The 27,694-nt window shown below is 36.1% G+C and overlaps 1 protein-coding gene across 6 annotated transcripts in view; it reads left to right on the forward strand.

The window, feature by feature from the left end:
• The window catches only part of KCNIP4 (potassium voltage-gated channel interacting protein 4), a gene marked incomplete at both ends in the record, with an annotated part of 414,628 nt that overhangs the window by 208,114 nt on the left and 178,820 nt on the right, over positions 1–27,694 (forward strand). For 2 of the 6 annotated variants that reach the window (XM_080344080.1, XM_080344084.1), the window contains one exon: positions 13,811–13,910. The exons of the other annotated variants lie outside the window; for them this stretch is intronic. In XM_080344080.1, coding sequence (XP_080200206.1) covers positions 13,811–13,910 — 100 coding nt within the window. Of the gene's footprint in view, positions 1–13,810; positions 13,911–27,694 lie in introns of those variants that run through there. 6 annotated transcript variants of the gene reach the window in all.

Below are 27,694 nucleotides of genomic sequence, written 5' to 3' on the forward strand. Positions count from 1 at the left end.
ATTACCTGCCACATTTAAAAATAGCCCACCCCAGATAAGGCACTGGATTTCAATCAAAGCTGGGGTTTTTTGAGAGGGGGTTGTGAGGAATGGCGTGAATTGTGATTTTATTTTTAAATAACTGACTTATACTTTAGTAAGATAAACTTTTTATTTGACTACAGTTATCCAAAATACAAGGTGCCTGTTTTCAGAGTTACTAAAGGCTTGTGTTCTTTTCTCATCTGTTTCTGCAGAAAAAAAAGAGCTATAGCAAGCAGGCTTCCCATTAGGGTTTGTGCTGCCCCATGCAGATGCTAGCAGTGGGAATGGTCCTCTTCCTCCCATCATCACCCAAGCTGGGCCAAAGTCTCCAAATTAAAGATGACAGTACCTGCCAATATGAGCAGAAAATTCTGACAAGCAACATTTTACTTGCATTTGATGCAAGTGTGAATGATTATATTGGTCGCAAGGCAGTGCATTCTGGTCATTCTGCCCAAGGAACTCCCATCATCCACAGCTGGGGATGCAGCATCCAGTGCTGCCTATGGGAGGAGAGGAGTCCCCTCCCTGCAGGACATGGTCCTGCCAGTTTACTGGTGTGGTGACAGGCCAAAGTTGTGGTGCCAGCTTGCACACAATTCTGTTCTCCTTGATGTGCGTAGTGACAGCACCCTGGATGGGAGAGAAGGCTTGAAGTCATAGCTGTTGCCTGCATAAATTAAGACATAAGTTAATAATTATTTAGTAACTAGACATATCTTAATAACCATCTGTCCCTTGTGTAAGTTAATAACTAGTTGCACAGGAACATGCAGTAGTTGTAACAAGACTAATCAGTCCCTCGCTTTCAGGCTCCAGCGGTACAAGAGTGCTCCGCAGAGAAAAGTTCCTTGTGACCATATGCTCTCCAGAAACACAGCCAACAAGCTGCAAGGCCAGGATACAGCTGGAGAGAAAAAGTACAGAATACCTCATTCTGTCTTTCCCTTTCATTTTCAGTTAGTAAAGTCAAACATAAATTATGAGGTTAAAACTGTAAGTTTCAACTTCAAAAAGAGAGAAGACTTGCTCTGCAGTTTTCAGCTGACCCTGGCCACCTTCTTTCTCATGCTGGCATGCGCATATTATATACTAAAGACAAGCATGCCAGCATGCCATTTAGGACTACAGTAATAAATAAATGTCATGTATCATTTTAAACCAGTAAAACTTTGCACCCATTTTGTGCTTTTGGAAAGGACTGTATATTACAAAGCTGTAGCATATTAAGTCCAGCACCATTGGGACAACTAGTTTATGTAGGTCTTGTTGCTCACAGATTGTGTTACAGATTGCATAGGGCTTTTGTTTGTTTGTTTGTTTTCAGCTGAGCTCCTTCAACTGGGGAAACAGACACATCTCACATATTATTCCCCTGATTTCTGTGAAATCTCATGCTATTCTTTCTCTATACTCAAAGGACAATTTTGTCTACACTAAAACAGGCAAAAGTGTGTCCAGATGATTCTTAGCCAAATTTCTTTGGGTATCGTTCTTCTTCTCTAACAAGACATGGCCTAACTTGAGCCATACCATTTTATTTTCTGAAAACAGATGCACTGGAAATCCATCTGCCTTTTTGGATGTTGTAACAGATGCTATTCTGCTTTCCAGCATCTCTTTGAATTCTGCTCATGGATGACCCATACTTCATTTGTACTTGATTTTCATTTAATTTATCCTGAACCTTGTAATAAAGCTCTCTAATGCTCAGTAAATTACAGGTAATTGAAATCCAGTCACATAAACTGTTAACATGCAATGAGACAATTATTTAGGGCTCATCTATGCCAAGAGGTCAACACATTCAAGAGAATAAAAATTTATATGCTGAATAAAATGCATTTATATGTTGAGTACAATGTAAAAAGCAAAGTAGTCAGTAGTCAGTTTTAATGGGAGTTATGTTTTCCACAACTGTGAAATAATTTAGAATTTATTTTGGATGATTCTGAAATTTCTACATTTGTAGGTTAAGAAAATGAATTTCCTTTTTTTTTTTTTTATTTTATTTCTTTTTTTTTTTTCCTCTTTTTTGAAAAACTTAAAAATAGCCAGAATATTTTGGATATTCAGTTTTCTGATTTTAAAAAAAATGCACTGGAGCATCATAAGCAAGATGTGTATGAAAAGACATACGAAAATTAAGTGGCTGCTTGAAAGAATTCTAGTAGTTTCAGTTTAATTTATTTTAGACCAGATCTGCTTCTATGAGGGAGACAGATTTACAGAGATGTATGAATAAGACAAGAAAAATTGACTCAAATATCAGCAAAAGAGATTGAGGGAAATGCTGGGTTGGGGTCATCTACTGGACAGTGATAATGTACTGGAGTTCTTGGAGGGGTCAGGTGGGCTCTGATTCTTTCTATGTTTTTTAAATGTCCGTCAGCAAGTGATTGGAATAGGTGGATTCCTGAGAGCCCTTAAAACTCTACAGCTTTATAATTCTGAGTCTGCAGAATTATTTGAAAAATGTTTTTAGTTGATGCTTCTCTCTGAACAATTTTTTGCCAGCTATATTGTAAGTCTCCTTTCCCAAAGGTATATTGTTGTTTTGTTATTGTTGTCTTGTGTAGACCATAGTTTCTAAGGGTTCATTCAACTTCAGTTAAACTATTTTTGAAATCTGAAGTGAAAAGTCCATATGTATTTAATTCTCACCAAAACTAGGTGCATCTCTGATGGTGATCACTAAAATATTGCTCTGATTTTAGGTATTGATTATACTAAATTTTTAACTTTACACTTCTGCTGCTTTTGCAACAATATAAAGTAGTGATTTGGGAACAGGACATATTTCAAGGCCTTATGCACAGAACAAATTTCACCAATATAAGTCGTCAGAATGAAGAATTACTCCCTGCAAATTGTGCAGTTTTTCAAAATGTCTCTGAATTTATTTTGGATCAGAAAATTATCCCCATATGGAAGGAAAAAAACAAACCAACCAACCAACCAACAAAAAGACAAAAGAAACCCAAACAAACAAAAATAAACCAAAACCAACAAACAAAATGCAAAAACACACACACAAATAACAACAACAACAACAATAGAAAGTCAGTCTGCTAACCATCCCTGCCTGCAGAGCTACTTTGATTATAGAAATATCTCAAAAGATCTCATACCTAGTTAAGTATTAGGTTGTAACATGCCAAATGTTTGGGGTTTCTTACTGTCCACTTGATTTTATTTTATTTTTTTAAATGAGGAGCTGTGAAATGCCTAATATCGATGACTTTTCCAAGCCACTGTTACTAAGCAACTACTAAGCACACTATGTAACATCTCATTGAGAAGAAGAAACAGCACTATTCTGATATCACAAACTTAATATTGTTAGAGCTGGGACGTGAATATTTAGCTTAGGAGCATATTATTGTACTCCCAGACTCCACAGACTTTTGTACCTATGATTCACAGCTTAGCAGTTATAGGGCCTGTAGCATAGTTTTAAACATCATTTGGGGTACTCTCTGAATATTGCATCAAAAAGTCCTTTGGGATTTTCACTAATTTATCAGAACAAGGCATTCCATTATTTTTACAGAGGCTAGCAGTTTGATTAAATCCTATTATTAAGCAGAAAAACTACATCCTCGGCTTTCTTTTGTATCATTTTATCCTGTGTTTCCTAGAGTCTTATATAACTAACATGTTGTACGACCACCTCACGAGGATACAATGTAAATGGATCTGTGAAAAAACATGGGATGGAAGTTCAGTTCTTCCTGTAGTCAAAATCAGCATACTAATATCTGCATGTACAGAGTTTTTTTGAAAATATGGAAAACTTCCTATGTAGAAATTACAAAACTATCAAAAAGATAATGGTGGAAAGCCACAGAAAATAAGCTGTTTGTTAGGGTGTCACTGGTAATGTGTTGAAGATGGTACATGCAGCTGTAGTTGAGCATAGACGGTAGAATAGAATCCTAATATTGAAAGGGTAGAACATCACATGCAGTTCATACCAAAATGTTAATAACTGGAGAGTGAATGTATGTTTCTGTATTGTGATAGATTGAAAAAGAATGCTTTGTCTCACTGTACCAGTGTTTCTGATGCATCTGTTGCTTGGTAGTGTAGAAAAAGATTACACTGATATTTCACTTTGACAGTGAGATACAAGATAGGAAGAGATGGTTCATGTGTGACATGGATAAAGAACTGGTCTGGGATCACTGTCACTTGACACACAACTGATTTGTCAAATACAGTGATCTGTGGCTCAACTGCAAGGTAGTCTCTACTGCAATAAATGTTCAAAATAGAACCTGGAAAAAGCAGAGGCAAACTTCTTGTAATTTGATGTTCGTATTTCAAGTGATTAGTGCCAGGGACAAAGGAGAACAATGAGAACTTTGTACAAAAGAGGAAGCTACGGAATGACACATGCTGTTAGCGATTGACAATGTCAGTGGGACATAGAGCAAAGACACAAAACAGCCAGAGAAGATGAAGAAAAATTATACTGAAGTGAAAACTGCTGCAAACAATGAGATTAAAATACTGCTTTCAAAAATAAAGCCACACAGAACTCTGCCAGGATGGGAATAGTTGAGCCCACAGGACATGGCAGGCAGATTGCAAGACAGAAATCAAAACCGACAGCTTTACGTTTGTAGTGTTTCTAGAGGTATAACCATGGGAAAAATCCTGAGCCTGGTTCTGCTGCTGGGAGGTGGAAGACATGCAATGAGATGCTGTGGGGATCTGATGTAGGGTTTGGATGATTGCATACCCTGGCTCAGCTCTGCAGGATCCTTTCACTGAGGAAGCAGTGGAGCCTACATTGCAGAGAAAGTGGATACTGGGAAACAGAAGCGAACTCATCTTGGCATCTTCCTTGTATGCAGCAACACTGAAAAGAAGTGGTGGATTCTGCTCCAGCCATCAGTACTGCTGCATCACATTGTTGTGGAAGAGCTCACAACTGGCAATGACTTCTGCTGCTCTGGGCTCCCTCTCCCAGACCCTGCTGTTTGCTTTGAACATGGAGCTCAGGTTTTCCGATGTAAAACACTGCAAATACATCAGAAGGATATTTCTCAGAGGGAAAAAAAGCCAAAGAAGGGCTGCAGTTATGAAGGATTAATTTTGTGTTTGAAGCATATTGATATTGCTGAAGACCAATGTAAGATGTGAATCACTGTTACCTCCAGCCACTCTCAGGTACATAGATGTGTATATATTTAATTTCACAGTTCTTCTGTCCTCTGATTAGGCTATGTTCATGTCTGAACCTAAATTACATTCTGAAGTTAATTTCTAGGTAGCAGACTTAGGATGCCATTTGAACCCTACATAGGTCCCAGCTTGGGGAAAAGAAAATGTTTCAGAATCTCTTTTCCTTCTTCCATACTGCTCTTTCTCTAGTTCTGTTCAGTGTTAGACTTTACTGTTTTTGTAAGTGATGTTGAAATATTGGTCTGGAGCTCTTTAAATGACTTTCTTTTTAACCTATTTAGTACAATTTCAGTGTTGGTACTTTTCCGGGGAGCACAGCCACAATCTACTTGCTTCAAATACATTTTTAAGTCCTTCCATGTGAAAGGAAGCATTCAATTATTTTGTTGTTTATTTTACTCTGCAGCATATTTAACACCTAACAGCCTGTGGAAATTAATCCTTCTCTGTCTTGTAAACCGACAGACAGCTGGTTGAAAAGAGTTTTACTGGGCCACCACGCACTTAGTGCATCCTCGGATGCCTGTCCTTACAGTGCTCAGCCTTGCTACTTGAGTAGGCCCTTTTGTGTTTCCAACAGACAACAAGAAAATACGGGCTCTCTTATACACTGTAATAGCATCGGCCCTAATAATGGTAGTAAAAAATCTCATGGAAAAAGCTTATCTTTGTTTCATGACAGTCTGTACTTTAAACATGGCAGACTGGGACCATTCAGAGCCCTAAAGTGACCATACCAGATCTGCCCATGCCTGTTGTCTTCTTTTATTAGTCTTCCTTTTAATTCCCATAAGTCTGGTTTAGTGTTTTCATTCTTTGTTGTTTTTTTTTTTTAATTCCTGAAAAACAGACCCATTTTCACAGTCATCTACCCCTTGTCTCTACTTTCTCATGTGAATTGCACAAAAGAGAGGTATGATTGCCACCAGTCTAGTTTATCTGCAATGAAGTAGTGAATTTGCACAGATACTAGTATAATTTTTGTTTTGTGAGAGAATACAGGGATTGAACATCAATCAAAAAACTGATGAGGTTTTCAGATAAAGAAATAGGAAACATGAAATAAAGAAATACCTAACTGTAGTGAGGCTTTTCAGGCATCCCACGTGTTTTATGTTTATTTCAACAAGTGAGGTTCATTAAATGTCATATTTCATATTGTTTTACATTTCTGAACTCCCTGGAACATTTGGAGCTCTCTTCATCATATATTGCTAGTGAATATAAAAGCAAAGCAAATATTATCTGGCCTCTCATGGAAATTCTTATAAGATATTAAAATGAAAGAGCAACACTCTTTTGACACTTTTAAAGATTAATATGTAAATAAATTTCAGTGTCTTGTTTGTTCTTTGTGTCTCCACTGTGTCTGTCATTTCCGTGCCATTTTGGAAGGTTACCAGCTCACACAGAAAGATGTTCTCCTTCCAGACCCAAGTGTGGAAGGTATAATTCAAGACCTAACCTTTCCAGTGCAGCAAATCTGAATTTAAATAAAAGCAGCTTTTAAAAAGCATAGAGTGATGCAGACTAAAGAAAAAATAGAATTACTAATCTGTTGAAAAAGAAGTCATATTTTTGGTGTGCAAATGACCACTTTATAGAGAAAAATATTGACCAGATAAATACCAAAGAGTGTAATAGAGGATAGAAGTGGTAATGCAGGCATATTGTGCAAATGAAAGAGAGGGAGAATGTAGAAAACAAGAATTTCCTGACTATTAATTTAAGAGTAGTTCTGCTGAGTTTAGCAATGTTGAAAGTCTCCAAGTCTTGATGCTAAATGCACATAAATGTTCTGTTCATTTAAATAGCAAATGTCACTACTTTATGTCTCTCTGGACTGTTGCACTAATTGTCTTCAAACCTATGCTGTAAAGACCATATATACAACTGAACTAGTTAGGACTGCCTGCTGAGACTGCTAATCCAAGTGTTTGTTTCTGCAGAGTTGTTCATCAAAAAGGGCCGTCTATCCTTGTCAGCTGGTTTAAAACAACTATTAACAATTATTGAGTTACAATGAGATAAACATTACTATTGAATATACTGTTGACCTAAATTATTTGTAAGATTTTTTATTTTTTTTTTACCATGAGAAAAATGGTACAATCCCCTTTGATTCTTCAGGCATCCTAATGCATCCTTCAGTGAGCTTCTGTAATAAGATGGCTTCATATCACGCTCCTAACAAAACTGCTAGCAAAAATAAAGCTCTGATGTTTGAACCTACATCAAGCTTTGCTTAGGCACACAGCTTTGTTTGTATCAGGTTAACACGTGGTAGAGGTCTGCATGAAAAAAATTAAGAGACAATGTCAAGTTGTTAGGAAGAAACTTGCTGGCCTCCTTCATAGTTCTCCAAGTATGTTAATTGGGCAGATTCTGAGACTGAGTTTACCTGTCAGCTTACTTTATTTCCTTTATATAAGTTGGTATACCCAGTCTTAAAAAAGACATCGAACTTGCCACTCCTTTGTTCTATTAATATCATTCGACTTAACAAAAACTTCTGGGCAAAGTTAATGTGTATCCTTTGGACTAGAACCATACACTAACAGCATGCTGATGCTTAAGTCAGACTATAAGGTTCAGGAGACACTGGTTTTAGATTCCCTAGCTTTTTAGTTTAGTTTAGTTTTTTGGGTTGTTTTGTTTTGTTTTGTTTGTTTGTTTTGTGGGTGGGTGGGTTTTTTTGTTTGTTTGTTTGTTTATTTTGTGGTTGTTTGGGTTTTTTAAGCAGAACTATGAAAGATGCTGTCTTACTTCAGTCTCTCAAGCTGTTTTCCACAGGAATATGAGCTAGGCTTTCCTGTGGCTTTTTACTGTTGATTGGCATAACAGTCTCTTGTTGTCTGGACTGAGCTACTAATGAACCAACAAGGGATTAGGAGGAAAAGTCTGGCAAAGATCCACATGCTGCATTGGCTGAACTGGAGGAACTCTTATGTCAGTCTATTATTTTGAGGCTGTAGATAAAGTTAACTTAATACAATATTCACAGCTGAAGTCTGTAGAAAGCTTGACGGTTTTCCAATAATATGCAGAAAAAAAGGGAGCAAAAAGCAGATTGTATTTCTAATTATTAATGCTATTTCTAATTATTAATTATGTGTCTTCTCTCTTTGCTTTCTGGATGAAAATTTTACCATGTTGTGTCATAAAATTCTCACTCTGTCCATAGCTATGTGTTCAAAAATGTCAACATCCACATGCTATGTATCATGGAAACTTTGTAGCACAGGGAGAACAAACATAGTGATATTTCAGAATATTAAGATGCTGTATTAGTGCCAGCAACATTTATTATGAATAAATTTTAACATGAATTAGTAAAGCTGACATTATTTTTGGAATGGGTTAACAGCTCAGTATTCTCTAAAATTCAACAGTGACTAAGTATGGCAGTAGTATGTTAGGACTGGCCTTAAAGATGATAGCAAATATTTTGTATATGATGAAGTGAATTCATTAGAAATGTAAAGTGAGGGCTGAGATAGTTGGAGTGGTAAGCCAGAATGGTGATCTTTGCAGCAGTATCCCAAGGGCATAAAAAGAGGAGCCAGACAGTGCTTGACAAGGACAGAAAAGAGAAGGTCACAATAGTTAAGAAGCAAAGCCAGTGAAGTCTAAAATAAAACTTTAGTTGTCAGACAGAGAAAAAACATTGAATCTTAGAGCTGTTTGAAAGCATAAAGGGAGAAATAAATAAGTGGTGGATACCCAGGTTAAAGGGCCACAGGACTGACATAGCTAAGAAAGTTTCAGTGAAACTACTTGTGTCCCAAGCGTTAGCTCATGCACTTACACTTTGGCAGAATAACACAGTCCCTTGAGCAATTCTGGCTGAATGGAGCTGTGGGTCATGTTGTACTAAGTTGTACTAATGGGCTTGATGAGGCATAGTCAGAGAAGCTGCTGGAGACCTGGTACTACCTGTGTCATCCTACAGTTGTGTGAGGCACTGAACAAGAAATATTTGAGGCCATGTGTCATTCAGAGCAAATTAAAGCAAAATATCGTAGTACACCATCCCTTGACACACTATGACTATCTCAAAATCTGAAAAGAAGCTTGCTTCATTAGTTCTTCATTGCTTCTTCATGCATAGGAATTTTACCAAAGACAGTTAATAACTCTCTTGAAATTCTTTGTGACAGGATTTTCTCTTTTGTTTGGAAAATGATTGATATGTTCCCTCAAGTGCAAATGCTTCAAAAATCATTAAGGAGAAAAATAATTGCTAATAAATAGGTAGCACAAACAAATGAGTTGAGCTTCATCTGTGGAATTACAACAGCCAAGTATTTTTCAGCTTCTGTTTCGACAGAGTTTTAAAACATAGTTGTCTGACATTTTTAAGACATTGAACATTTGTAAGTTTGGTTTTTCTAGTGTTTTTTGTTTGTTTTTCTTTCTTTTTAATGAAGTTTAAGGACCTCCAGTAAAGATGGAGTTATTTATCTGAATGGTGTTTTTCCATGTGATAAGAAAATCTCTGTCTTCTAGTGACATATAGTTCAAGGTCACAGTTAATAGGACATCTGCATCATTTTTCAGAAATATACACTACCAGATTCAGGAAGTCATATTTTCACTGTACGGAAGGGGGTAAACTTGAAATATGATTCCATTTTAAGGGCTTCAGAATACCTACATACTATTCAGAAGACTATTTAGAATAACTGACACACTGACAGATTTTGTGCTGCTTCTGACATTTATAGCAACCCAAGACTTCTGAAGAGTGCTGTTATGATATTATCCAGATCTTGAGGTATACTTTTACTGGGACTACACCTCAGCTGGCTGATGAGGATGTTTTATATCAGAGTATTTGAAAAGTGTGCCTATGAATATTGTAGTACGTAACTTTTTTTTATTTTTAATCAGTCCTGTAAAAGCACAGGATTTATGCATTTTCATCTAAATATATGCCGAATGTGAAGAGCCAGAACTACTTCTTCATGACTATATCTTGCCCCTCTTCCATGACCAGAGACAGTTTGGGTGAGATACAACCTCCATGCTAGCCCATAAAATTATTGCTGCCTGCTGAGATGCTTAATCTGAGAAAGTTCCTATGGCAGTAAAGCCACATTGGCTCAGTGCCTAGAGGAAAGTTGCAAGGTGTGGGCATCATAAGATTTAACTTTTTGAAGGGCTGAAGGCATCATAGCATTTTGTATCTTTTATTTAGATTCATTAAATATTTACTAATAAAGAGAGTTAAATTAAAACTAAAAGACAAACGTTTGTATCCTTGTGCTGGCTTTGTACAGAGATTTGATGAGCTAGAAGATTTAATAGGTTTTATACTTTAAAAAAGTAATAATACTTTTACGTTTTATTTTATTCTCTTAATTTCTGATGATAGTAGTACATTTAAGAGATAGAAAAAGGGAGACTAAAGTGTAACAGCAGTTAGCTGCGGAGATAATAAAGTATTCGCACTTATAATATATTATGATTTTCTGGCCCATTTTCTCCTTTAGAAAGAAAGATTGTTTTATCCCCTTTTAATATTAAAAATATAAATTTATTTTAAATAGCTACACAGAATAAATATTTTAATGATTTTATTGAATGTTTGAATATTTCTTCAAAGCTGTTCTTATTAAAGATAGGAGAAAAGTATTATTTATCTTTGTAATAAGTTGCAGGGACATCACTTCTATAAGCAATCATCACATTGCTCTAGCTGTACAGCATGATTTTTATCCTCTTCATATGCATGCTTAAAAATATTACTTAGGTTGTTCTCAGTCAAAATCAAGAAATTGTAGCTTCTATTACAGGTTCTGTTCTCAGACTTTATGTGTGGTATGGGACTCCCACTGGTGCTGGTCCATTTCAGCTTTCTCTTACTCTGTGTCAACGTTCTCTTTTGTGCCCAGTTCTGCCTGTTAGCTCTACCCCCATGCCAATGACAGCCTCCCCCAAAATCTGGCAGTGCAGCCATGCATGTGTGCATCCCAGTTTGCTTTAGTCAAAGTCATTAAGGTCAGCTTGCAGCACTAATCTGAACTTTTTAAAGAAATCCAACTGTGTTTGACTTAAACAGGCCAGGCTCCCATGAACTATTTCATTAAGTGATAAGGAATATCAGCAAAGAAGAATCATCCTCATGGAAGCCATGATGAAAACCTGAGAGTGGCTTAATGACATCCAGATGAATATAAGCACATGAGAAAGGAAATGTAAGAAAGAAATCTAACTGTTGCACAGACTCCATCAGTAGACCCACTCATCACTTTTCAGTCTAATTTGATTTGGTCTTTTTTTAACATTAATATTTAATGATAAATAGCATAAAGCAATAGCAGTGAGATTAATGGTATCAACAATCTTTGTCATAGTAATGCAAATGGAGCTCCATCACAGGATGAAAAGTGACGATTTAGATACTTCCATAGCTTGAAATTCAATTTAATATATTTACTCTCTGTTGTACCTTGGAAGAAGAGTCACAATGAGCCATAGGTGCAGTAGACCTACACCTCTGGGAAAAACTCTTTACTTTGCCCATTTTTGAGGAGGCGGATGTCAGACAGCAAATCTCCAAGTGCATACTTGTTTAGTCACTGCCAGCCATGGGGATCTAGGTTTGCGGGGTCAATGGCAGCCACCTTCTCTGCAGCACCACCACCATAAACTCTGCTTTCCACTTTTCTGCTCTTGGCCCTGACTAAGTGTGACTGTCACAACAGTAGTAAACATTGGGTCTTTTGAAAAAGTGTTTGCATTTTAACGTTTTCAGCAGACCAATATTAATTGAAAGCTACTAATGAAAATGAAAATGTCAGTTCAGGTGGCAATGTCGCATGTATCCAAACACAACTTGTATCAACCTTTTGGGGACAAGCATACAGATTACAGAAGTTATATTGCTGCTGCTGCTGCTGCTAAATTAGCTCATTTTAGTCCCACAGTGAAGGAGAGCTGGACCTATTGTCCTTAAAGCCATTGATAAAATGACTTAGAGGTGAAAGATTTTTAGCCTTGTTTGGAACAAAGATTAAATGAAAGAAGAATGTAAGGAGGAAGTTTGCAGCAAACAAAGGCAGATACCCAAGGGAGCACAGCCTGCAGAAATAAAACTAATACAGTATTTAGAATGAAGTGTTGAACCTTAGGTTTTCTGACAGAAAAAGTCTAAGCAGCTTCAGGGAGTCCAATCCCAAGCAACAAAGCACAGAATAGTGACACGTGAACATTATGCAGTGTGGATTTATCTATCCACTGTAGAAAAAAAGGTACCCATATTATATCTGTTAGCCTCCTTGGTCCCACTTCATTCCGCTGTTTTCAGTAATGAAAACATCCAGCATAATGCAAGTATACCTAGGGACTTGGAAGTTGCTGCCAGTTTTCACATGACACAATGATTTTCTTTGAATCTTGTCCAAGGAAAGAAAGAAAGAAAACTGAGCCCTTGACAGTAATTGATTCCAACTGTGTGGAGGACAGTAGTCTACCAGACAGAATTAAATTTGTTGCAATTGTTCCCTTGCTCATTTTTGCTGCAATAGAAGTGCTGTTTTTCTAATGTAAATTCCTTCTTAGATGCTAAATTATTAAGGGATTTAAAAGTAAATCCTTATCTAGGAATAGTGTTGCGCACTGTGTGTGGTGATGTCAGTACTGCCAACTGTTGGAGGGAGACCAGTGGCTGTTACTGCTGTAAGATACCAGTTCAGTCCTGGGGTTATTATTCATGTGTTTCACCACTAATATTTTCCATGGAAGATACTTCAGCAAATATTACTGAAGTGAGAAACCATCAGAAATAATGACCTCACTTTTCCTTCTGCTCAATCTGTTCTTTTCAATTTTTGTTTTCTAAATAAGCACACATAATAAGCCTTAAAGTATTTGACACAGGTTTTTGTTTAATTTTTTAAAAAAAATTCTTAAGGTACTGCTATGTATAAAATGTTATGTACTACTTGCCACAGGCAACAGTCTGTGTCTGAGTACTGAGGCAGTTGTTTACCTGGAAAAACTAACTGAGAAGTTGGCAAGTCACACCCTGTCACACCCTCATCTCCAGCGCAGTTCGAGAAAGGGGTGAGCCTCGCTCCGGCTGTGAACGCATCTTCCTCATGGCAGCGATTTCATCCAAACCCTCCTCCAGCCGCTCGCTAGCATCTCCCCCTGTGTCGCTGTCAGGCCTGTGCGGTCCCTCCGTGCCCAATGCGCGTCCCGGTCCCCGCGTTTCCCCGGCAACGGGCTCCCGCACCGACGCTGCCTCCCGCCGCGCGGCCCGGGGAGCGGCGGCGGCGGCTGCTGCCCCGATGCGCCGCGCCCGACATCGCGCTTTGTCCCGGCGGACCCCGGGGGCCCTGGGGAGCTCGGCCGGCCCCCGCCTCCTGCCTGGCTGTGCCGGAGCCGGGAGATCCCGGCAGGCCGGGGCTGATCCGCCTGCCGCTCCCGGCCTCTGCTCGGGGAGGCAGGATGTGTTCCCTGCCGCTCCCCTCCCGCTCGCCCCCTCACAGGAGCCTTCTGCGCCTAGTTTAATGGCTTTGCAAAGAAAGCCGGGCAGAAGAGCACTTTTCTCGGTGGTGGTGGTCAGACCATGACCTAACTCACCATGAACTTGGAAGGGCTTGAAATGATAGCAGTTTTGATCATGATTGTGCTTTTTGTTAAAGTGTTGGAACAGTTTGGGCTGATTGAAGCAGGTTTAGAAGGTAAGGGTGTGCTTTTCAGTGGCTTGCCATTTTTCTGTTCTGGTTTGTTTTCTTGCGGTAGGGCAAGGGGCAGCTGTAAACTGGATGTAAGACGCTACCTGAGACACTTTGGGAACAATGTGCACATCAGTGGCCATGTGTTGTTGATGATTTTCTTTTGCAGGAGGAGTCCTGAATACTGCGAGTATAAACTTAGATGTTAAACAGGGATAAATGCCTTAAAATCTGACTCTCTTTTCCTGTTTTACATCTGCAAATTTAAAGTAGTGGAGGTCAAAGCATATTTCAGGATGTTGACATGCAAATACAGATATATTGCCTTAAAATTGTCTGTAATCTATTCAAAATTGTTTTGTAATCTATTCGTGTTAACATTATCTGTACTGGGATTGTTATAATACCAAGATATATATTCTACAGTATTTAAAAACCTGTTGAATATTTGATTTACTGTTAATATTTCAATATGTACTCGAGGAAGAAGAACTAAAATACTCAGATTCAAAATAAACAACTTTAACATTCACTCAGGGCAATGAAGTGCAAGTTTCATTGCTTGATGTTTTGTTTATCCTAGATCACCTCCTTTCTTTCTAGCAGTGTTGTTTGTGTTTAAAACAGCACAAATGAAAAATAAGAAGCTTACTTTATTCTAAGTGTACATTTTATTGGTAAAAACTAGTGGAATACTGTTTATTTTAACGTTGTTTCTAAAAGTGCTGTTATTCTTATCATATGAGGAGTTCATCTAAAAAAAACACTGATTGCAGTATGGTTGATAATGTGATGATATTCATTGCATCCCAGGGTTTTATTAGGTTCCAGACTGAAATGGTCGGTTTCTCAAATATTGAAGAAATATTGTGTTCTCAAATCTTCATGTAAGCTAACATTTGAGTCCAGTGTACATACTTATGCCTAGGAAAAGGGGAACTTTGTTGACTGAGAGATTGTGATTTCATGTGTTAACGAGTGAGAATATAAGCAAAATTTGCTCCTATGAAAAGGTCTAAAGTAATCCTGTTTAAGTAACCCTTTCAAGAAACAGTCTTCTCTTCAGGTGATTTTAAACAAGGAAAATTACTTCCCTGTTTCTCTGTGTTGCTGGTTTGTGTTAACTTGCTTGTATTGATTACAGAATCTGAAAACCCTGCAGAGAGTCACAAAAATGTGTTACTGAGCACATTTTTATAAACAATTTATATATTCATTAAGTGCATTATATTGAATTTAAATGACAAGACAGAGATTACCTTCAAATGTGTGAGATGGGTTTGGTTTTGATTTGTGTTTAGCTATAAATAGAAATGTAAATCAACTCCAGAAATGTTATGATAAAAGTTATCTCCAGCATTAGAGACTGCAGATATTTGGAAACAAAAGCCATATTTACTTTTTAGGTTGGTCGACAGTTTTGTGTGTGCTCTGTGGAATCTGATTGCCACATCCGGTTGGGTGCCCTGGCAAAATTTAGCACTTGATTATTGTCTGTTCTTGTGTTTATGGCTGGGGAAGCTGATAATGGAAAGACAGTTAGAAATATAGTGAAGCTGCCAGTAAGTGATAGTAAGACTTCTGTAAGAAAGAAGTTTCTCATGCAGCTGACTGTTTTGTCTGCCTTACTGGTCAAAACACTGGCAGTCTGCATGTTCATGGATGCTTAAAGTTTCTTCTTACCTGGTGCAGGGCAGGTTTCCAACGTGCCAGCAGAATGTGAAACCACTGGTGTTCAACTCCTGTGGCATGTTACATGAGAATAGAGTAATAGATATAAACAATTATGTATAAAAATGAGGCTTAGCTAAGTTGCACAGAGTTATGAATTTGTTTTCTCATTGTTCAAGAACAGTGTAGGTTTATTCCCCATTTGTTTCTTAAACTTGAGAATTAAAGACCTGAATTGACTACAATAGAAAAAAAAAATGTACACTTTTACTAGGGAAGTGAAAAATTTGTCATGATTTTCATAAGTATCAAGACTATTCGCTTCCACCCATGAATGAAAAGTACATGCATCATAAAATTGTGCAAATGTTAGAGAAGTTTTTAAGTAGAATGTTTAGAGAAAATGAATTTTACAAGTGTACTCAGACTATCCATGTGCCTTTCCAGAAATTGGTGAGGAAATTGGTTGCATTTTTCTGAAAATGTTGTTTGTTCTGAGGACACTTGAGGTTGTCTGGTTTTGATAGGTTACATCCCTTCTTTTTCTTTACATTTTCTCAAAGGTTAATATGTCCTAATGAAATCTCTTTGCATGTTTCGTACAAATGAATAGTTTACAGCCTATAAAACACATCCTACACCTATGTGGAAATCATCTACAGAGTCAGTAATAATCTGGAACACATTGCACCCAACCCAGGATGCAAATCTGAACTCTCTAAATTATACTGAAGCTTTGATAGAGATCTAAGTTTCAGAATTAATCCCTATAATGATAACAAAAGCTTTAAGCTAACTTATCTTGCTTCCTACACTGTGTTGTCACGATTCTGAGTTTTGTGAACCACTTCCACATTGGTTTGTAAGAATCAAGTGTAATTTATATAAACCAACAGCAAAATCTCATTTTCCTACTTTCAGTTTCATAGTAACTACCAGAAGTATAAGTAATATTCTACTTTCTTCAGATGCTTCAATAAAAATTTTGTCTGTAATAATAATAGTATGCAATTATTTTCATTATTTAGGAAAATATTAAAATATTTTCAGAATAAAAAATATATATACTTGCTTTTACTTATCTTCTGATGTACTGCACTCAAATATCAGTATGCTTTCTGTGGTTTTGCCCAGTTGCCTTCAACTGCTGAGTGATCCTGTTGTTGTTGTAGAAGTATTTTCAAAGAGATGTTTTGAATATTGTATGACAGCTCTTAAAGCGATAAGTAGCAGAACAGATCTATTCACTCTCATGGGTTGTAGATTGCACAAGACTTTGTCTTTAGGTTAAGTATTTAACTCTTCATAAATTAGGTTATGTCCTCCTTAATAAACTTTACTGATTTTTTTTAATTGTAATGTATTAGTTGTAAGGAGTAATGTATAGATAAGTCATTAACATATACCTAGATTAAAATTTCATATTTCATATTTCATATTTCATCTTGTTAGGTGAGTTTTTCCAGAAATCATTCACAATTAAAATGAGATACAAGAACTAAGCAAGTTGAATATATAGTGTTTAACATCTTAAAATTATGCAGTGTTCAGCCTATCAGTTTATATGATTGCAATATACTTCTAGTACTTTTCTGAAAAGATTGTGATCTTCATATGTAAGGATCGTATGAACTTGATCAAGATGTGGAAGTGGTTTTGTGTGTGAATATCTTCCTTGTATGTCAGTTATTTTGGGTAAATTGTTGGAGACGGAGTGGTTGAAGCTTCTTGAGATCAGCCCTTTCCTAAGTTAGAATGCTTTTGTCCTACTGTATCTTGGGAAACATGGGCTGATTTTCAAAAGCTAAATCACTTATTAATGGCATAAACAGCAAAATGAAATACTCTTCATCAGCATAAGCGTTGAAACCTACACTATTATGGATAAGGTTCAGAGAAGAAATGTGAAGGGTACGAGTGATAAAAAATATTTACATAGGGCTACCCCACTGTATTTGTTAGGAAATACTCTTACAGCAGTTTCTACCTCTAACAAGAAAAAAAAAAGGCATAGGAGTAATCATCTACATTACTGTAAAACATGGATTCTGTGTTTCTATATTATTGATATCTGTCTAATCTCTTTGTTCAGAAGCCTCCTGAGTGGCAGTAATAGAACTTTACAGCTAAAATTGTAATAATTTAGTTAAATTGCTGAAACACTTGATTCCTTTAAAACGTCAAAGCAGCTTCTAATTCCATTTTAGTAATTCTGGCTATTGACATCTTCTCATTCATCAGCTGGAAAACAGAGCAAAACCACGGACACAGAGAGAGTTGTTTGTGATATTTGCAACTGTTTTTGACAAGGACAGGATATTACTGGAAATGCGGTGCAAGTTACTTGTGGTTGCACTGAAATTAGCAGCCACTGAAGCTGTTTTGTCATCCAGGCTATGATTTGCTGGGAATTTCAAAATTTCCGCAATGATGTCTTTCTTCACAGCGTTGTTCATAGATGGAAATGGAGGAATATTAATTTCAGGTGATTCATAATCACTTGCACTTTTTACTAGAAATAGCTTGTAATAAACATAGGGGCTTTTCTGCCATTTTTGTTTTCTTAAGATGTCAAAGAAGAGTTATGTGCAGAATTATGAAGTATGGAAGCAATCGTGAACCAAGATGTGACATGATTAGCCAGAGCTGACAGTGTGCAAAAGAAAAATAGATGATAGAAATTTTAATATCTGCAATTTCAGGCATTCCTTAGAAGTAATTTGTTAAATTAAGTCTTCATATATAACAAGATAAATTGAATTAAAACAGCTGTTGAAACCACTACTCAGACTTGGGCGAGTGAGCAGCAGATAGAAATCTTTAACACATGACTCTGATGAAATTTTCCTTGATTAAATATTACTGTTTAAACAGCACTAGCAGGTCATTTATAGACAGTGATGTGTGTTGTAGCTGATTTGGAGTTATGCACACGTGTGCACCTGACCAGGCCAGCCCTGCATGGCTGGTCAGCAAACCACTAATGGGCAGGATGAATAAGAGGAAAGCTCTTCCCCTTCTGTTTTTTTTTTCATAGTAGAAGGCTCAAGTTCCATATACGGTTTTATGAAATGGAAATAGTCAGGTAAGAAAAGAAACTTGCTAGCCAAGGGAATTTATAATAGGTATCTTCAGCCCTTAGTTGCCTGCTTTAAGCAGTCTGACCACAGAACCACAGAATCACAGAATGTTGCCTTCAGGTCATCTTCTGAAGGTTGGTCCATTGTTACTGAAACACCATCTAGTGTTCCCAGGTTGTTGTCTGCTGAAGAGCTTCTTTTCTCAAGACTAATCATCACTTCTGATGATATGCTTGTCTAGTGCTTTACATCCAAGGTAGGTAAACACTGTAACTGCAAAAGAAGAGATGTCAAAGAAATAAATGGATAAATAGCACTACACTCTGAGTTATCAATAGAACACAATACTTCTTGGGAACTTACTAGTTTATAATTAACCTTTTTTTTAAAAAAAAAAAAAAAAACAAACCCAGAAAATTATTTACCATTGCAGTTTGGTTATTAGTTATCTCGTATAGAATGGGACTTTGAATTAAGTGGAAATTGTTTGTCTCATCTACTGTAAAATGGAGGAATAGTAGAACCTTATTTCTCAGTTTTACTCTTTTGTAATTTTAGATGATAACCTAGAGAATTTTATTAGAATCATCTGTTTATGAGAAAGAGATGAGATACTGGTCTGGTTTATCTCCCTCAAGGAGACAGATATTTACTCCCCCTACTTCCTACTGCTACTCTGATTTATATTTTCAAATATCTGTTTTATATATTTACTTTGAATAAGTAAATGCTACATTCCCACCATCAAAGGGCTACCATAAACAAAGGAAAATTATGTACCACACAGTATTTGCCTATCACTGTAAATGCCTTTACTTCTGCATATTTTCCAGGAGGCTGAATTACCTTTTAATGAAAATCTATAAATGACCTCTAGTTCTATTTATTGACTCCCTCTTTTTTTTTTTTTTGTTTTTACTTTTTAAACTATGGTAGTTATCAGTATTTGTGGGTGGTATAAGTCAAAACATGCACAATTTCCACCAATTTTTGAGAACATTTACTACTTTTCAGTACTTAAGGGTGAAATAGCAAAAAATAAATCTGTTTTTTTTTTTTTTTTTAATTATCAAAACCCAATAAAACTTGATGTTATGGATTTTTTTAAGCAAGATATTTAGACCTAATTAGTTTCATAGTTTACTGAGTACAAGAGTAAACACTTTCTAAGAACACAGTTTTGTCAATGATTAGGGGAAAGATGTCATAGTGAACCTGGTAGGCAGATGAAAATAACATGAGTAGTGAAATTAGATGTACCCATTCTGTTTAGAAATATGTTAGTGCTAATAATACTTCCTGCAGTTTTTGTTCTGTAGGATTCAAAATGCTTTACAATAGTAAATACAATTATCTCCTGATGTATGCAAATATATCAAGAAAATGAAGGCAGAGATTAGTAAATTTCATAAGTTGATACATGAAGTAAGAAGGAGTTGTCAGATCATGTGCTTTAAAGTCCTATATCCCACAGGGCAATAACTTTCATCTGTTGGCTTTTTTGATGAACCTCATAGCATGTTTTGACTAAACTGTGAAATGTGTTTGATGAGAGACTAAGTGAGCACAAGTGTTTATTTTGGTTTGGGATCTGTCTGTCAAGGCCAGTGATATTCTCAAATTGTGAGAGCTACAGGCTTTCTGAACTCAGGTGGGGAGAATTCAAAACTTTAATATGTTCTGAAGATGAAAAAGGAAGGAGAAGTAATGAGTTCACTTTTTTTTTTCCTTTTTGTTATTTTTTAAAAACAGTGTCTAATACTAATTCTAGTGGATTTTTTTCCCCTTATCTTCACCTACTGAATCATGTTGTTTGTTTCTCTGCATCACTCCCAGATTTACCCTCCCTTTTAAGCAGGCAGTGTATGTTTTCTGGCCATTAGCTCTATGTTAGTCATTTTGTATATATCTCAGAAATCAGGAAGATAATGTTCAATTGCTATATTATCTCTATGATGCTGTCCTTGTTAATATGCTTTCTTTTGCTCCTAATGCATTTTAGAAATAACCCAACCCAAATATAAACTCTAAAAGTTTATTCAGTAATGGATTTTCTCCTTTGTCTTTAGTTACCTATGTTAGATTTCTATGCATCATTATTCCTTCAGATGGTTATTTCCTTTTTTCCATGTGTTCACTATTACTCTCACATTTATTACTAACGTAGCTACCATACCACAGAAGGAAAACAAGTTTTTAACCAAAGCTGTTTTATTTATTGCAGTACAGCAACATTTTGGCCATCTAATGCACCTTCCTATAGATTTCCTAATTTTTATTATGTTATTCTGTCTGATTTTACCATCAGTCACCTTCACTCAAAATATTCTTCAGCTTCAGAAAGTGAGGCTTTTTGACACACTAAGGATGTATGGATTTAGATGTATTAGATACATGTGCTTTGAATTCAGACTGCATTCATTCTGCTCACATACAATGCAAAGAGATGCTTGGCTTTGGCCCTTAGGCTCTTACGTTAAATTCAACTCCAGTTTTGACCTCACGTCTTTCTAGTTAAAGGATATTTAAAATACAACTTACATAATATTTAGCTCAATGTCTCTTTTATTAGAAAATAGTAACTCCAAATTTTAGGAACCTAATTTCATATGTTTTCAGGCTGGTGTCTCTCTAACATCAGAGACTACCTGTGTCATTATGTTCGGTAGTTTATAGGATCCCTTTGAAAATCCCTAGTGTTTTTGGTATGTCCTTGCATTATCATCATTATGAGCTTTGCATTATGATTAATTCAGTCTGTTAGTTGCTTTGGCTAATCCCTGACCAATATGCTATCTTCTGTGTTCCACTGTAGGACTCCAGGATACAATTCAGGTAAACCCATGTGGATTAACATCACAATAATCACATTAAAATGGCTTATTTCCACTTATTTTACCTTCTCATTCTCTTGCTTATGGAGTAAGAAAATTCAGTTGAATTTTCCTGGCTTTTTTCAGTTGTCTGATTAGGTCAGTTAAATTTGCTAAGTTATTTTGTTTCTTTGTGTTCTTACATGAAAGGTGAAAGATTAAGTGGCATCACCGTAAGTTTGCTAGACAACCTTACTATTTTGTATTACAGTTCATATCTTCACATTACCCTGTGTCCCCTTTCTGAATATTCTGCCCAAACTTCTTCATATATGATTACAATTTATTGTATATCTTCTTAAGATTATAAAGATCTTGTGGTTTAGCTGTTTTTTAATAGGAGAGTTCTTCCTTTAGTTATCTGACCTATTTCTCTGGTAACTGTCAATGAATTGCTCAGCACCTGGTAGAAAATTCAGTCCAGACAGACCGAATTCTGCCTAAAGCTAATGAGGCAGATGATTTAATCTGATGTAAAAAATCTCAATTTTCGATTTCTGCAGTTATTTCCCCCCCTGGTATCTCTAGAAGTAATTTCTGGTTGTCGTTGTCCAATCTTTATTTCTGATAACCATTATTGTTACTTTCAGATAACACTACAGAAGCATTAATATATACACTTCTCTAGGCACATTTTCGTTTTTGGATCAATAGTCCCAAAATTACCCTTCTAACTGACAGATAAAACTGGAATCACCCAAAGCAGGCCACAGCAGCTGTCTTCTCATTGTTGATGATGTGAGATAATGAAAGAAAAAGACATTAAATCAGGTGAATATCAATTTATTAATCAGTTATTTATTTCCCAGTAGTTATATGAAAGTCATTGTAGGAAATATTGTGTACTTTTACATAGAAGTAGTATGATCGTAAGTTTGACACTTATTATTAATGACAAATTCTAATACCAAAAACTCCAACAAAATAAACTTGTACACCTGAAGCAGAAAAGAGAAAGGGTTATTAGAGAAGTGAATTGTTCAGGACATTGAGGAAGATATCTTCACTGCATGACAATGCAGAACACTCAACAAGTGTTATAGGTTCATCAGAACAGGCTCTTGTACTGCAGGCTCTACCCCTATATCAGGAGGTTTTCATAAGGAGGTATCTCCATAGACTTGGTTCATCTTCTCTTTGCCTTTACTTTGAGTAAATCTTGTTTGGTTTCACCTTTTATGACAAACTGTACTTTATTTATTTATTTATTTATATATTTATTCATTTATTTATTTATACAAATAGCTTTTTTTAAATATCCCTGTTGGAGGGAAGCAGGATTGAATTACCTCAAATCCAGCTAACGTTGTTGTTTGGGTTACCTTATTACCTTTTTTTGTCAGGCTGACAACCGTTTGTGTTCAGTGATGGCTTGCTTTTGCGAAGACAGTCATGCCATCACATATATAGCTAATAAGCTATGTGATTTTGTCTTGAAATTCTTGCTGGGATTGACCCAATATATCGTTATGAGTTCCTGTGCATGCATGTGATGAAAAGGGAGAGAAGTAGTTCTGGAGAAAGGAGAAAGTCCTAATGACCCACAACCCAAAACTGTAAGATATATCATTTTCATGGTGGGGATGGGGAAAAGAAAGAGTCATTTGCAGTATGTGTAAGAGAAGCATCACACCTCACAGTTGCATGAATGCTTACTGAGACACATATAAAAAGAGATGCGTTTTGATTGCCTTATTTTATCCATACTCACTGTCACTCTGGCTAATCATAAATGAATAATTGAATAATTGAATTGAAATGAATAATCTTCTTGTAGAAACTACTCTCTAGCTGTGTCCTCAAGAATGACATTTTTCTAACTAAACCATCCAATTTACTTAAGTAGTTGTAAGCAATACCTATACTTTTGAATACTTCATCTCATGGGTTAACATTGTGCCTATATTACAGTACTGTCAAAACCCTATTACGAAGATTAGCATTTTCTGAGTCTACTAATCCGCTAAAAGGACACATATTAAAATATCCTTATTGCCTACATTACAAATATTACAAACCTAATATAATACATTTTGAGGTTAATTGCTACCATTATCTCCATTTAGAAAACCTTATGCCCCATCTTGTATCAAAGGTAAACTGGAGTAATTTTATCCATAACTTACTTTATCATCTTGACTGATAAGGCAAGACAGCATGTCACATCAGTGAGGCCCAGAAGTGAACTGTTCTCCCCTCCCACCCTGATTTTCTAAAGGTCTTTTCAGAAGATCAGACAGTCATCTTGCAGCTCACATGTTATTTGATGCTTATCAGACCCATTTTCTTGGCAAATACCTGGTCAAGGATTTCAAATGCAGTGAACAAGCCATTTATAGGTTGATATGATCCTGTGGAAGCAGAAGCTCATACTCAATCAACATTTTTTCTGACTCTGCCTCTACCAAGTGATGGGGTAGCTATAAGTCACCAGGAAAGACAATTGCTACTGGTGATAAAAATCATCTATAAACAGCCACCTCTTGGCTGTCTCTGAGAAGCTTTCAGGAACAGCAGAAAGACACAGCCTACCTAAGTTTCTCTGATGGTGGCAGCCCATACTTATCTGCTGCACTTAAAAAGCAGACAGTTTTCTCTTGTAGTGTGTTTTTAAGCGAACCTGATAATGCTCATGTGCAGTAACTATTCCCTTGAAGGATGAGACCGTATTCTGCCACTATTGTCTAAGTAAAGTCTTAGACTAATTTTTCTTTTCTTTTTTTTTTTTTTCATTAGAATGACCTTTTTTTTCACACTAAGTGAAATTTTATTTAGCCTTAGGATATACAGGTTAAATATTTCAAATATATTAACATACCATCTGAGTTACCTCCTTTGAAGTATGAGATTTAAATTCATATTTGCAAGATGGGAAAAGTACCTATACTCTCAAATAAATGTTTGGCACTGAACACCTAGCAAGATCGCAAGGAGAAGAGGTGCATTGCAGGTCTGCCTTGCTTCATTTTTAACTTGCAGCTGGTGATAAAAGGAATTTTACGTGCTTTAAGTTTTCTAAATTTTTTTATGTATTTGAACAAAAAATAGTTTAACATGTTCATTATGTATGTTTTATATAACAGTAATCTAGATTGTCTTCATTAACTTTGAGTTTAAGTCTTCTAAAACTAATTTTACAAGTAAAAGTCCTTCTCTTACACAAATGTGATAATGTAAATGCCACACTTGAAAACAATTTGGGATTTGAAGATAAATTAGAGCTCTTTCTTGCTTGTCATCACAAAGCTCAGAGTTCACATTCTGGCCAACTTTAAGGCTGGATAAGTAATCTGAGTTGAATGAGGTTACCAGAACATAAGCAATTGTTTTCAGAAGTAAAGAGGTATAACTGAAGGCAGAATATGGTACTGAAAGTGTTGTTTAGCAAGTTGACAATTGCGTTATAAAGAAATGTAGTTCATTTGCACACAATCGAAAGTGCTTTCATAGATCAGCAATAATAAAAATGTCATTAAGACAGAAAGGAATTCTCAGTCAGCTCAGATGCTGACCCATTCCATGAGAAGACATCAACTTTGAATTATCATTGTGAAAATCACAATAATATGCTAAAAGTCATCTTTTAACTGTTACTTATTTTTCTCTTTGCTTCCTTACCATTCTTTTACACGACTATTTTAAGAAGCAGTCACTTTCTGGTTAGAATTTTTTGACAGAGCTAATAATTAATAGACCTAAAACATTCTTATTTAAAAAGTAATCTCACTGTAAAAACCCAAGTTAAAGATTCATCATGACATCCTTTGACAAGCTAGCCCAGCATTTAATTACTTTCAATGCCAGGAAAATCCTGTATCTGCATTTGGCTTTTGTTGCTGCTTAGCTCAAGAGCTACCTATGTATAATAATACCTTTGCCTATTCTTTGCTAGATTTGAAATATTATGTAGCACCAGAAATCTTTCATCTTTGTAGATCAATTTTTAATCTTTGTTTAGGAACTTCACCTATTCCACTTAGAAACTAAGTAAAACTTACTTAGCACTTGTACCAATTGCTTTCCAGATTCAAAATAAGTTTTGTGATTCTTTACTGAACCTTTTTCAGTTTTTAATAAACTTCTTAGAGGATTGCTACTCAAACTGGACACAGGATTCAAAACTGGTTTCAGACAGGTCAGAGGTTAAAAGATAATATCCTTGCCTTGCCATGCTTGAAAATGTACCAATAATGCATCTGAGTAATAATTAGGTCATCTTATACTTCCATGTAAAATAGAGGTATTCACATTTGTGACTCTACATGGAACTAAAGACAAGGGTGAATTCCTGCCTTTTTCATTAGGGGAGCTCATTAGAAATTTCTGGTAATTTTATTTTTTTCCTTTGAAATAACCATATTAAAGGTGTGACCTTTTGTTTTGAAGCCTGATAATGGATTAGTACAAGTGTACCACCTCCTGTGGTTTTGTTCATCTTAAATTAGCCTACAATAAAAAGTGAAATAACATGTTGAATTAGAAGTGCTGCTTCAGAACTGTTCCATTTGTTAATGGGTTATCAAACTAACTTTTAGAAAAAGTTATCTGCAATTATTTATCTTTATGAATATAGGAGAGTATAAAGATGTATTTTTATCCTCTTTGGAAGATCCTCATTCCTCACATTTTTGCCTTTTCTGGTCCCTCTTAAAGGTTTAATACTCTGGGAATTTTTCTTCTGATTATAAACCTGCATCATCACTACTCAATTTATAGGGAGATATTTTTGCAGTCAGAAAAAATGATAAAATGTAATTTTTCATGTAGAGATTTTTATTTTTCTAAAGTTCTGTAGTTAACATTTATTGCAGTGGTGAAGTAACAAATTCAATATTGATATATTTTCTGTATTCACTAACATTTTTAGACATCACTCTGTGTTATGCAGATGTAGAGAATCAGGAAGCATAGAAGTATAGTTCCAAGTACCATGTTCAACACCTTTTGCTGTCAGTAACACAACTCTGTTAAAAGTAGATTTCTTTTTACTTGGGGAGGGAGTTTTTTTCTATTATAATTGAAGAACAGTAATGAAACTGTAGCTTTCTGTTATCATAGGATTAAATGTTTTCCATTGTTTAAAATATGATGGTCTCAGTAACCAAGTGCATGGTTATTTGGATCTAGTTGAAGCTGATTACGGTCTTGACCTCAGCCTGTTTCTTGGAAGTGAGCTGCAATTGACGAGTAATTCAAGACCTCGGGTTCTGCCCTTGTCAAGCAGATACAAGGTGAAAAACATGCCCAGTCATCCATCAGATAGCTTGTCAGTATAAGGTCTTTTCTAAAATAATCTCTGAAGGGAATGATTACCTCTCTCTGAGTGAACCACAGATTCAGCCTAACCTGCTTTGGACTCTTGGATATTTTTTGACAGTGGACATAGCTGTGAGTAGCTGTTCTACTGAATGGTGAAATTTAACATGTGGTGAATCAATCCAGTTTGCAACTGTGTTTTGTAGAGGCATAATCTTAAGGATAGATCACTGCTAGTGTGTCCTGGTGCTCATGGAAGAAACACATTTCTTTTCTAGCCCTGTGACATCTTGCTTTAAGAGTAAGGGAAGTGTGTGCACTACTGCCACGCAAATAGAAGTGCATACTTCGGCATTCCTTCATACGGTAACCTGCCACGAGGTAAATCCTCATTATACTCACAAACTTCTTTAGCATCTATAGAAATGCTGGGACTTTCCTGTCTCAAGAGAAGCTATGAGACTGTTCCCTTATAATTGAAAAAGGCCTTCTTCATGAAAATTGTGCCATCAGACATCACTTAACATTGGTAAGGCAAAGCTCCATTCAGTCTTACCTTCCGTTCTTGTCCATTTCACTTTTAACACTCAAGAATAAAAACCTTTCTGTTTTTTTGTTTTGTGGGTTTTTTTTTTAGGGAGGAGGGGTTGTTTATTTTTTTACCACACCTTCATTAAATCTTGAACACCCCTAATGACGCCAGAGCCACCCTACATCCGCCTGTATTTTTAATTAGAATTTCAGAATGAAAATGCATTTGAAGTTGCACTCAGGAGTCACATCCTCTGAATTTTACTTTTTGTGCCACTGTACATACACTACTGTCAAGAGCACAGAAGAGGGATGTGTTGATACTATCCAGTAAACAAACACACAAGTTTGGCTTTTTTGTCTTTTTTTTTTTTTTCCT

The sequence above is a fragment of the Nesoenas mayeri genome (assembly GCF_963082525.1).
Source record: "Nesoenas mayeri genome assembly, chromosome: 4".
NCBI lineage: Eukaryota > Metazoa > Chordata > Aves > Columbiformes > Columbidae > Nesoenas > Nesoenas mayeri.